The sequence below is a fragment of the Diachasmimorpha longicaudata genome, chromosome 16 (assembly GCF_034640455.1).
Source record: "Diachasmimorpha longicaudata isolate KC_UGA_2023 chromosome 16, iyDiaLong2, whole genome shotgun sequence".
In the NCBI taxonomy this organism is placed as follows: Eukaryota; Metazoa; Arthropoda; class Insecta; order Hymenoptera; family Braconidae; genus Diachasmimorpha; species Diachasmimorpha longicaudata.
In genome coordinates, this window is record NC_087240.1 from 5,694,923 (window position 1) to 5,707,777 (window position 12,855).

Sequence of the window (12,855 nt, forward strand, 5' to 3'; positions counted from 1 at the left end):
TCTTACTCTTGACTTCTGCCAATTTTTTTTTCCCTCTTTGTTTCTCTCCCTCCTGGCATTTCTCGTGGGAATGGGGCATTTTCACGGAGACGATTTGGAGCAGAACTTGTGCATTGGGGGCGGAGGGAGGACACGAAAAAAGAGACGAGACCGGTAATTCAATTTTTTCGCGTCCTTTGGGAGTCGTAATAAAAGGAAAACGATGTAAACATCACGTTAAATAGGATAATCAAAATTCTGATGGAAAAGGGGGATTTCGAGGGGCACTTGGAGAAACAGTGGATGGAAGCTTTCATATTTCGAGTGACCAGTGACTAAAGTTTGGATTTTGGAGGGATTCGAAGGGGATGACGCCTCTCGAGCGAAGAAGGGGGTGAGGAAATTTTTGCCGGGGAGAGCGTATGATGAAGGTGGGTAAAAAAAATTCTAATTACGCACGAGGGTCAGAGAATAGAATTTCATGTGTGAAAATGAAGTCGGGGAAAACTTTTTGACTGGAGACACTAGAGATAAGCGCATTATACTATCATAGTCTCCAAGATCTGAAGTTTTGAAAGTAAAAAAATGGTTTTGCATCACAGAACACTGGGGTGGATAATGAATTCTCGTGTGGAAACTAAAAAGAAAAAGTTTTCTCTGGTTTTGATGAATAAAAGTTATTGTGGGATGCAGAGGAAATACAAGAAATTGCGGATCCTAACGTTTAGAGAATAATTTAGAAAGAAACTTGCACTTTGTTCTCTGCCAAAATAACTTTTTCATCTACAAAAAATACATCCCCAACCCTCATTGAACCCGGAGTTGAGGAGAGATTTAAATTTCCATGAGGAGATCCACAGAAAAACGAAATAAAATCCTCCGTCGCATGTTTGTTAGCATTCAATAGATAAAAAAAACATCAGTAATACGTTTTCGATTGCCCTCGAAAGAATATACGTTTTCATATCCCTCCTGACAATTCTCAAGCTTCAAACCCCCATGATTCCCCGTATGAAAAACGGGGCCAAGTGATGTCTTGTATTAGCCGTGAAATCCCCCTCAAGATATGCTCACCCCTCGACACGTCTCCTCGGGGTTTTCCTCTCTTCCCTCAGGAAAAAAAAGATGGATCGATTGCGTAAAAAAACTCGTCCAACATAGTTATCCTGAGAAGAACCACTTCCTCCAGATGAATTATCTCCCAGTCGCGCTGGGAAATGTACAAGTTTGTCCACCTGGTCAATTTGTCCATTTTCCCCCATCTAAATCTCATTATTTACCGGCACAAATTTTTTCTCATTATTATATACAATTGTTTATGGTCTAAATGACTATTTAAGCCGGAGAACTGCTCATAAAAATTCGCAAAAAAAATGCAAACTCTTTAAAACTTTTCCCGGTTGAACCGAGGAACTTCAAACGTCTCAAACCAACTTCGAAAGCAATTAGATACGAATTTTGCCGGCATGTGGTGCGGGGTCACGTGAAGAAGTGCCTTTACGTGCTGCCGAAAATCCTCAGTGACATGCGAAACTTGCACACCGCACAAGCCATCATCCGAATTTTCAAATTCACGGATAAAACTCACTTTGCATAAACCCAGAGAAAATACCGTCAACAGTAATATACAGGAGTCATGTACTCACGTATTCCTGAACTTTGTGGCTCTTCCACCGAAAAAATCGGTCCATTATTCTTTCCGAGTGCAGATACACCGACAGCGGGACAGATCGTAGAGCCGATTACTCCACTGGCAAAACTTTTCCCATAACTCAGAGCTGTTTTATCTTAATTTATTGTAATTAACCGGGTGAGGGGAAATCAACTGACTCGCGTTTGGCAATTTAAGGATCAGCTGTCGTGATTGTTAAGATATTTTCCTGATGTTCTCTTGATTCTTATTTATTAGACAGGTCCACGACAGTTCCAATGAAATTTTTAATTCATGTCTTGTATTGTTTTTCATCATCATATTTATTTCTGGAATTCAATGGTGTTGTGAGACGCGATGCAGTTCGGAGATAAACGAATTATGAATTATTCAATTTCCCACAAAAACCCGGGAAGATAATTTTTAACGGGAATTACTTGAGCAGTTTCGTCATTTTTACTGAAAAATTTCCCTCCCTTTCTCTCAGTAAATGTCGACGTTTCGCGTGCACTATCTCATCGGACGGTAACAGTTGGATCCCTCCCCCAGGAGTCAGTTATAGGACGGAGTGAGTCCGAGTACTGGATGCTGTCCCGTGAGGGATTCAACGTGTACCCTCAACAACTTATCCTCCTCCTCCTGGCATCTCCCTCGTGCGCGCAAAAGCCAACCTAGTCTTCTATTCTCACAAAACGTATACTGCTGCGCATGTGCAGCTATCGATTCGAAACTGGGTGCTATCCGAAGGACATTTGGAGCACAAAATAGGGAGTACCACCTCGGAGCGGATCAAAATTGTCCTGTACCAGGTGTCCATGGATCAAATTCCCTCTCGACAATCCCCTAACCCTTTCGGGCCCTCTTGTGTCCAGCATCCAATGGGATGGATACCCTTTTCGATGCCCGGCAAAGTGGAAAAGCTGATGGCAAAGGGAGATGCAAGTTGATGTCCCTGAAACTGAGATCTACGATTGAGTGAGGAGCGAGAGTCCCTCTGGGACCCGCGGGCTTTCCAGGATGGCATCAACATGCTGGAGATTCTCCGGAGAATGACGTGGAGATTAGGCTTTATGGAGATCGATGAGCAGGGGGTGGGTTATGGTAATTTTTGGAACGGTGGCAATGAGATTATTTTACGTGGGATTCGAGAAATTGGAGGGGATTTTCAGACGATTTAACGGTCAATTTCAGGAGGATGATGTGGTGTGAGTGAGTGTTTCACTGATTTGTTGGGATTAAAAGTTTATTGCCAATATTCAATGAAGAAATTTATTTTAATTCACATCTCCTCCCACATATTGTAAAATTACTCACTAAAGCCAACTGAAATCCCACAGAAGCTCGGAAACTTTGAATCGTTGGAATAACCAGAGACCATTACCATTTATGATTACCGGCATTAAAAATTACAATTCCATCACGAAGAAACTTTGATCATAAAAATGAAAGCATTCCCTGATTATGATAATGCCCTCTGTGCCCATAAAACATCGTCCACCCTCTGTCATTTTTGCATTAGGAAAATTCCGCAGCGTCGGTGTCAAAACTAAAATTATCAAACGATATTTTTTTTCCCTGCTCCTCTGCAAAAACACAATTAACGGAGCAAAGAGGGACCCAATGTACACGTTGGAATGAATAGTCAACAGTGAGTGCAATTAACTCAAGTTCTTTATTGCACACGATGGCTGGGACTCGACTCTCAGCAGTTTTGCTCGTGTTATTGTTGCAGAGTGTCGTCTAGTGACTTTAAATTCTCCTCAGGAAACAAGAAACTTTATATACACGAAAATGAGGTGGTTAGCCACAGGGAGGACAGGGATATCCCTCTGGTTATGTGAGGGCTTTATTTCCCTGGAGGGCAGTTGTAAAAAAAATTCGGAAAAAGGATCTAGCCAGGAAATATTGCCGAAAGATATACTAAAGATCCAAAAATCACAGCTCCACCGCTCATTCACTCACTCCTCGCCTATAAATATGCCAGCAGACCAACTCTTCTTCTCCTTAGCCATCATTTCCACTCGTCCACGAGAGCTCCTTGCACCAGCCGTCACATCGCCAGTTCCCCCGGCTGACGGAGGGCGGTTTCGACGTGACGAGAAAAGTTCGCCCAAGCATGAGTCTAGACGAGCGAAAAACAACGCGGAAAAAAAAATTTCCTTCGACTCGGAAAAAAGAGAAATTGCCGGAAATTGAGGAGCACCGCGATGCCTGGAATATGGGAGATGGGCAAACGGAGGTACTGCAGCAAGAAAAAAGCAAAAAAAAGGGGGAGGAAATTTTTTCAATCGTGTATTCGTCAATTGTGAACACACACGCGAACGAAATGGCGGAATAAAGAGACGATGCAAAGTGCGAAATAGAGCCATGTTTGACGTTCACGTTTCTGGTGCAGTAGACAAACCATTAGTGACTACCACGTGTCATTTATATGCGAAACGAGTTTTTCCGTTAGCTAGTTGAGTTTTTTCAGGATGCCAGGGGAAGAGGTACGTGTGTGGGGAGACTATTGGGAGCTTGACAAAATAAAATTGTGTAATTTCATGGGTTTTTTTTTCATCGCTCTATTCGCACGCTCGGTTTCTACGAGTTTTGATTGCTGTTTGCTGGAAAATTCGGAATATGACTGTTGATTTTTCAATTCGGATTTCTTTTTTGACGTGGGGTAATAGATTTTTCAGATTGATTTTAAAGTTGAATGGAACCAATTTTTTACGCAAGAAAAAATACGTATCACTCACATTTTTGCGAGTATCTGTAAAATTTCGAGGATTTTATTCTGCAATTGCAGATCCCCTAGTGATTTGTTTTTAATTAATGGAGTTCTTTAGTTGAAAAATATCTCGAGGATTGTCACAATCATTCACGAAGCTGGCAAAAATATGACAACAGATAGAGTGAACGATTCACATCAATTCACGTATTAAATAGCGCATCTGAAATATTCACCGCTTTCAGTTCATGAAAGTAGAGATGCAAATATTTACCCGGAGTATTTTTCGGGGGAATACCATTGTGAACATTCCAGACAAGGTAAGAGGAAGTCCCCGAGAACCGAATCGACAATAGGCCAGGAGGGGTTTCACCACTTGACAGGGGGTTGAAAGATCGAAAGCCCCAGGGAAAATTTTCTCTTTCTCAATTCCCGGAGGATCTAACCCCTTTCTCCGACTTTTCTTTGCTCCTCAATGGCAAGAATATTTGATTCTGACTCAAGAGGGCGAATATTTGATTTTGCGACATCCAAATCGAGTGTTCCAGACACTCAACAGTGACACTCGCCGATGCATTCCCTTCTCTTGTATTTCTTTACTAGCTGTGTAACCCGGACATGAGGAGGAACAATGAAAAATGAGATTTTTCAGAATTCCTGCGAGTTCAAAAAGATATTTCGATATTTTTCAATTTTTAAATAAGACAAATGAAAAATATCAAATATTTCTATTTACGTTGCTCGCACGTATGATTTTTTGTTACGAAATGCAAGAGAGACTTGTCCTCGTGCAACTGACATGACGCATTGCTGTTCCCTTCGTATGCATGAACTATTTGCAGGCAGTCATGTCTTATCATTCCCAGCGCCCTCCCCCCTACGGTAGTTCCCCCGCACAAGACATGTGCACTGATATTTTCTCTCCTGTCTTGTCCAGTTGGAGAGGAAAATGAAAATAAGATTGGAGCGGGCTGGTGTTGGAGATTATCAAGGCTGTCAGTGGAGAGAGAAAGAGAGATCAGAACGGAAGAGATTGGCCAGGAAATGGTGGACGCACTTTGATGTATACCGACGTACGAGTGCGACTTTATCACTTGTAACCGACGAAGTGAGAGAGATGAGGCTGACTGACGTATCCCAGTTCGAATTTGATCTGATCTCATGTGTAGGCACCCTATTTCGGTTTTTACCCCCTTTTCCGCTTCTATGTACCGGCTCGATGAAGGCCGACTTCCGGAATTCCTAAATGCCACAATGGAACCGGCAGTGCCCGCAATTTCGACGAATTTCTATTGAATTGGAGCTGTTTGTATTTGATCATTTGCCATTATTGGGATTGTTGGTCAACTTGAGAGGAAATACTAGAGGACTTTACCAGAGACAGATGTATGCTCTTCATCTTTGCAGATGTTCCTAAATTTTTACAGAATAATTCAATTGGATAATCAGAAAATTAATGAGATATTAAATATGAGAAAAATGTCGCGAATTCCAATAGAAAAATCAGCCAAAAAAAACAACAAAAGAGTCTCTCAAAAACTCTTATCATCAAAGCTCATGAATCGAGTAAGTGCTCTCCAAACTTTTTAATCACGCCTTTATCATCTGAAAGAAAAACAATACCGCACCCCGAAGAATTCTCGATAAACTGGACCAGGCCAATTGCCCCTCAATAATTTTCCGCTGTCGCATCAATCTCTTGGACTTGCTCCAAGAAGAGGGAGTCCATTGATAAGAATCCAGATCGCCCACTGACCGACCAAACAAAAGATGATGGACGCTCGAAATCTCCGGGAGCATTCCCGCCATATTCCTTTCTGTTCCATTTTTCTCATATCAAAGAAAACAAAAATGCAATTATCTTTATCTGCATTCGGTGCGTATCGATCGCCGGGAAAAACCCACGTTACGTTACATTGACGAATGGGTGAATTTTTCTCCAGCGAGGGGATTGATCCCCATTTTGGAGAGCGAATGGAGTGATATATTGTCCAAGATCTGGTGTAGATTTATCATAGACACTCTATTTGATCAGTGTACCGGCATGTTGGAAGCTCCATCAAATGAAATCTTGTCTTGATAAAGTATAAACGAAGAGAAATTGTCCCTAAAAAGTACCAGAAGAGAACAAAATTACCAATAAAATTTACTGATTAATTCCAGAACTGAAATTGACGAATAGACGAATTGTTTGTCGATCAGCAGAAGTTATTCACTTGTATCAGCGATTCGATAATAATCAGATGGATAAATAACATCGACATTTTAATGTCCAGCAACGAGGCTTTAATGCTCTCAAATGTAACAGATTTATCTCCCCCGGAGATAGCGGAGTAATTGTTATAAAAGCCCTTGGAATGACAACAGGAAGTCATTATCGGTTATTCGATTAACCAGACTACGCACAACAGTGACATACGTCGGCAGAAGACATTTCAAATGCTGGAGAATCCCGGCTTTCGTTTTTACTTTCATTAGCGGTACACAAGCCCTCCAAAAATAAAAGTCATCTTCATTTCAAACGCTGAAAGATAAGATGAGAAAAATGGTCGTTAGCCAGGTCATAAAGAAAGTGCGTAATACCCGGCGACAGGAAGCGGGTAATGAGACATTGAGGGGTCGATTCATTTTTTTTTAATTGACCGCGCCCCAGACCCTTTGTTGAACTCCTCTGGGGAAGGCTGAATGCAAAAAAGGGCAATTAACTTTGATGTCAATTGTTGCTGGGTATTGTAGCTGTCAATATACATCACATCTCGCAATTACTGTAGACGGCTCAAAAGCTCGCATTGACATAATCGAGGATCGATTCTCGTCAAGACTACCAGATTATTCCCCTCAACAAGACATCCCAATCGGCTTTTCCTCCCAACATCGGAAAACCCTAGCCAATGTTGTACTCCTATTTCTCCCAGCAGACGCTGCGCCAGGTAGTGTCAACCACCCGGAATACGAAAATAAAGGATCGATATGTGCATCAACCGCAATCAAGTTTTCCCTGGTGGGTATGGGGTGAGGGAAGGGGTGTACTTAGGAAAAATCCAATCACGTTCGCACGTGCGAGCCATCGATACGGGGATGGAAAACGGAAGTAACCGCAGGAACAAGATACTCCAACACCGCAACATCCAACTTCAATTCCAATACTTGTCCTTAGTCTCATCCAACCTATCGTGATACACCTAATCGAAATAGCTAAGTCTTCTACGGTACACAGAAGCTGTATCACCGCAAGTTCACTCCCATTTGATTGGATTACCGATCCTTTTTGGAGATTCTGGTCGATGGACTAAGCCCTACTGAAAATGGAAACAACAGACGAATGAGATGTCTTTGACCATGTTCATGGATACTTTGGCACGGGTTTTGATTCCACCCTTTCCGGCGGCTGATTGTCCTTCAAGTGACGATGGGCTTTTAAGGTAGATTCAGTGTCAAGGTCTGGTGAAATTGTCCTAGGATGTTAGTCAGGATATTGAACCGGTGGTGAATCTTTGCCCGGAAAAAACCATCGATCAGGTATTGTGTAAGTTCTTGCATTTCCGGCTGTCTCTGGTGGGTGGGAGGTGGTGAGAGGGCTGGCTGTCCTCTCAGGTTGGTATACAGGTCACGGACGCAAAGTTCGAAGGCCTTTTAGAGAGCTGCCATCATCAATCATCATGTTTTAGGGCAATTCCGGGGCTTTTTAGAAGCCGATGGATATTGAGAGTGACGGAACAGCGAAATCACATTCGTTTTGGATTTAAATGGATTATTGGGAAGAATGGGGGACATAATTGCTTGATATATGGAGATTATTTAGTGAATGAAAGGACTGTTGAACTTTTTGCGACTGAATGGAAGCAGTGAATCCCGGAAATTTGGGAATTTCGATTTTGTACGAAATTCCACGAAACGATAACGATACAATGACGTATTTCCCCGATGATGGTCAGGACAATGGTTTGATAAAACAATTATTGTCACACCAGATGTTTTTGAGGCGCAATATGCGGTGATTCCCATGCGATAGGCTCGCACATATACTATGGAAATATAATAAATTCAAAGATTGTATAATAACGATGTGAAATAAATCGTGGGGGATTCCTTCATTTCCTGGGTGTCGAGGCTCTATAGAAACTGAGACAAAATAGTGTCTATTTATAATATTGACGCGCACTGGCGCCAGTTTCCTGCTTTCTTCTATCTGTTTCCGCTTGCTGGTTCGATTCGATAAATGAAGTCACTTGTTTCGAGGTACATTCCTCAGACAGAGTGCAATCATGTATAGGATGGCAGCAAAAATTGATAATCATCGCATCGGGCAATGCAGTATTTTCTTAATTATAAAACGAAGAACTATAAAAATAGTAGTTATTATTATTGAATGTCTATATAGAAACTCTCTAGTGAAAAAATATTTGCGGCTTGTGGCGAGCATTCTGATGTATTTTATTCACCTATCCATTCTACCCAACAGCGAATTAATTGAACTAACGTAATTAAAATTGCGAAACTTTTAATGGAATTCAGCCAGCAATCTTTCAACGCGATAATTCGCGCTATTAAAATGAGATAAACACGTGGGTCGATTAAATTCCTTCGAGGCAGCCAATTCATTCAATTTCAATGTTGACTCGTATTACCTACAACGCTGGGGTAATTTTCTAATTAAAGGGGTTGGGATAGATATTAAAAACCACTGGTATTTCCGGAGGGGAGTTAACAATATCGAATTTGAATAAATATCGAGGATAATCGGAGAACGAAGTGCACAGCTGACGCCTTCCAAGATTAGCACCAGTGACTTGTGGAGAAACCGGCTCTATATTTACTCGACATGGGGAGAGATGCAGGCGTTCAGTGCATTTACATGAGTCCAGTCAAGATATTCTTGACACTGTGATTCAAGTACGAGTCACCGCCATTGAAACGTACATTCATTCGACGAGAAATGCTGAGGATCTTTCTGGGGGATTTATGGACGATGCGAGGGCATTGATGAAATTATTCAGTCGTCGAGCGATAAAGTCAGATGAATAATAAAATTAATGAATGAATTTGCATGGAAATCATTTTACGAGATTAAATGTTTTGCGCAAATGAGTTGATCCATTACTCGGCGGAATTTTGGAGGAATATCTCCGAATTTGAGGGAGATTTGTCGGAGTACTAAATTCCCTCCACAAAAAAGGACTTGATAAAATTAATTTTTTACATAATAAATTGGAAGTGCTCACACAAACTGATTCAATCAATATATCCATTGAGTTCACCAGAGTTGGTATCATTTCCCTTGACATTTATTTCTATGCATTTACGGCTTTCTAGCGACATTGGCCCCGGGGAGAAAAGTGAGGACTTTCAAAAGTTATTTATTCACTTGAACCGCCCACTCGTAAAAGCCCACCATCAAAAAATAAAATCCCATTTCGTTCGCCAGTCATTTCCCGCTGCCAATGAAACCGTATTTTTAATACTGTGCAAATGACTATTCCGCGGGACCTCTTAATTCCTAGATTTTACGACGTTTTAGCCGGTGCAAAAATGTTGCTCACCATTTCCGGCGTTCCTAGAACATTTTTCAATGTGACGGCTGTATCAGCGATGCTGAGGGCTTATGGAGGTAGGATTATTGTGAGTCAAGAGCTTCCTAGGCTGTCTAAGAATAATCGACAATGACTCAATCGGGAAAACTCGAGCTCATTCCAAATTTCATGGTCTAATTATAATATTTTCACCGTCACTTCCGGAAAATAGTCATTAATAATTTCTAATACTAATAATTTATTTATTTTTCCGGCAGCGACTTTCTCTGCTGTATGCCAAACCTGAGAAAAATTTTCCTTGATCACAATTTACTGTAAATGTTCAATAAACTTCACGGAGATTTAACATTCTAAAGTCTTAATCGGAAACGACAGCCCCCGAATCAAACGACTTAAATCCATGAATTATTCCCCATGAAAATCCCACGTCCAGAAACTTCAATCACTTCCCATTGAAAAGTTCTGACATTTCATTAATTCCAATGCAACACACCAAACCAGAAATACTAAACTGTCCATCAGATGTCGATTAAATTATTTATCAAAGCGTGAAAAAAAAATATGTCCATTGAAAAATAAAAAAAATATCGCCCAAATATTTGTGGAACTAATCGAAAGAAAAATGAATTAATAATGGAAAATGTTTAACTGGAGTATTAATTGATAGCCCAGGGCTTGAGTAACCAATTAATTAATTGATTTGCGATAATTAAATTATCGTAATTAATTTTTACCGAAAAATCTCGCGATGGTACGTTTCGTTTCGGTCAAATTTTCATCTTTCGTTGTGGACTTCCGCAAAAACTTATTTATAATTATTCTTGTCAATTATTATTGTGAATTGTTCATCTCCGTGTGTGTCTACGTCACTCGGTCCCCGTCAAAGTGAAATGCCGAGATGAACTCGACCGATTTCAGTGAATGAATCATCTGCGGTGGTCCGAGGATCACCGACTCCAGCAGCGAACCTTCTCTCGACTGCCTCCTCGGCTATCCTGCGGTCTTAAAAGACATCGTGTTACTCTCAGTGTGACCCTCTTCATTGCCATCCTCAGCCTACAAAGCCTCACTACCCCCCGCCCTCCCGCTGAAAAATAAAGACTCGACTCCTGGGGTTTTTTGAATCGTTGAAAAAGCGGTCGAACATGAAGAGAAAACTCCCTGATCGTGGAAGCGAAAACTTTCCTGGTCCCTCGCATACTCAGGGTGGCCTTCGATACTTTACATTAGTAAAAAAAATGCCGAAAAGTTCACGTGAACCCTTGAAATGTCCGACTGTAGGTGAAATTAAAATGAACGATGCCGACGGGCACTTGGGTGGTGGCATTTTTCACTTCCAGGTCTTTTATGGGGGGCATAAATACCCCAGAGGATAAGGGAGGAGAGAAGTTGGAGAAAGATTGGTAATGGGAGTAATTCATTATGGGACTGCGGATGAATTAGTGAAATTGTTACTTTTATGGTAATTTCCAAGAGATGGAGTGAAAGAGAGATGAAAAGTGAAATTGCCTCTGCAAATTGTTGAAGAAAAAGACAAAAATTTTGGGAATCCAATAACGAAATGCTCCTGAATTTATTAATTCCGAAGAAATAAAAAGAAGGGGAATAACAAATGGAGGCTCGAAGGAGGGAGAGAGGGAGCCCATGAGAATATTTTTCAATTTGCCGTTTAAACGATGCCAATCAATCAGCCCCTACCCTCACCTCTTTCGCCCTCAAGTGTATTGGAAGCCATGAATTTCAACCCCCGAAAATTTCAATTAACGTTGGCTGTTGTAATAGAGTAACCAGACTCCATAATTCCAATAGCCCGAAGGTACCGTTTCGGCAATATTCTCACAGGGTGAGTTTACAAGTCTCCCAGTGCGGCCGTTACCTGCTGTACCGACTGTCAACTATCGGGAAAATGACCCTCGAGGGGTTGCGTGTCAGGTTCTCTCGTATCCAAAGTTTTTATTGACCGTGGAAGAAAGGGGATGGGCTTTGCGTGCTCTCGAGGGTTAGAATTTTATGCATTGGCACGCGCCAAACGCTGTTCATGCATACGATTCACCAAATTTTCCCACCGAAAGCCAAATGCTAACTTGGGAACATTGACACAAGATGTAGTACCGGATGATTATCAGGTCTGTCTGCAGGAGTCATTGAATTTTTGAATTTTAAAGCCGGGCGACGGCTGTTTGCTGATGAACGATAACAAATTATCGGGCTGAGTTCATCGCTTTTTTAAAAAGTTAAATGGATACGGTTCAGTAAATAAATGTGAACAAACGCACGGCTACATTTTTAAAAGGGGGAGAGGTACTTTAGTCAGTGGGAAATGGCTCTTTAGACGAATATTTAATAATTAATTTTAAAACTCCAATCGCTCCTGATTTTATTTCCAACATAAATGGAATTGATCTGATATTATAATGGAGGTGTTTTCCAGTAGAGTTATCCTCGACGTAATGAAAAGGACACCGTATACCTGACATCTTACCGACCCCTTTTTCTCCTTCACTTTCCTCATCTCCTTGGGGCGTTAATCCAAATTTAGAGCGTCAGGTTCTTTACGATACGTTTCACCGGGTAATATAAACGGTTTATTAACCGTAAAGCAGACGTCAAGTCTGTTCCGGCATTAATTCGAATGTTTATGACATTTTATGGGAAAGTAATGGATAAAAGATTCCTCACTCGTGTTCTTCAGGGAAATTACTACGGAAATTTCAAGTGAAAGAGGTAATAAAGGTGGCAATTTTTAACGATCAATCTCTAAAATGAACTATTTTTGTTTGGGGGAGCAAATTCTGAAGTTTTTTGTCATATTAAGTGGCATTTGTTAAGAATAAAATCAAGAGACACTTAAACAAATCTTCAGGATGAATAAAAATTTTATAAACATATATTTAAAAGTAAATTTAAATTTAAATTTAACCGCGTGACATTAAGTATTCAGCTGGCAGTCTAACTGCACTTTCAAACAGTTTCTAACATCG

The 12,855-nt window shown here is 40.9% G+C and overlaps 1 protein-coding gene across 5 annotated transcripts in view; it reads right to left on the bottom strand.

Moving 5' to 3' along the window:
- Pico (pico) overlaps nt 1–12,855 on the bottom strand; it is an 88,412-nt gene that overhangs the window by 20,369 nt on the left and 55,188 nt on the right. Inside the window, exon 1 of one of the 5 annotated variants that reach the window (XM_064135828.1) lies at nt 1,626–2,103. The exons of the other annotated variants lie outside the window; for them this stretch is intronic. Within the exon in view, the coding sequence (XP_063991898.1) occupies nt 1,626–1,670 (45 nt within the window). The 5' untranslated portion in view covers nt 1,671–2,103. Of the gene's footprint in view, nt 1–1,625; nt 2,104–12,855 lie in introns of those variants that run through there. 5 annotated transcript variants of the gene reach the window in all.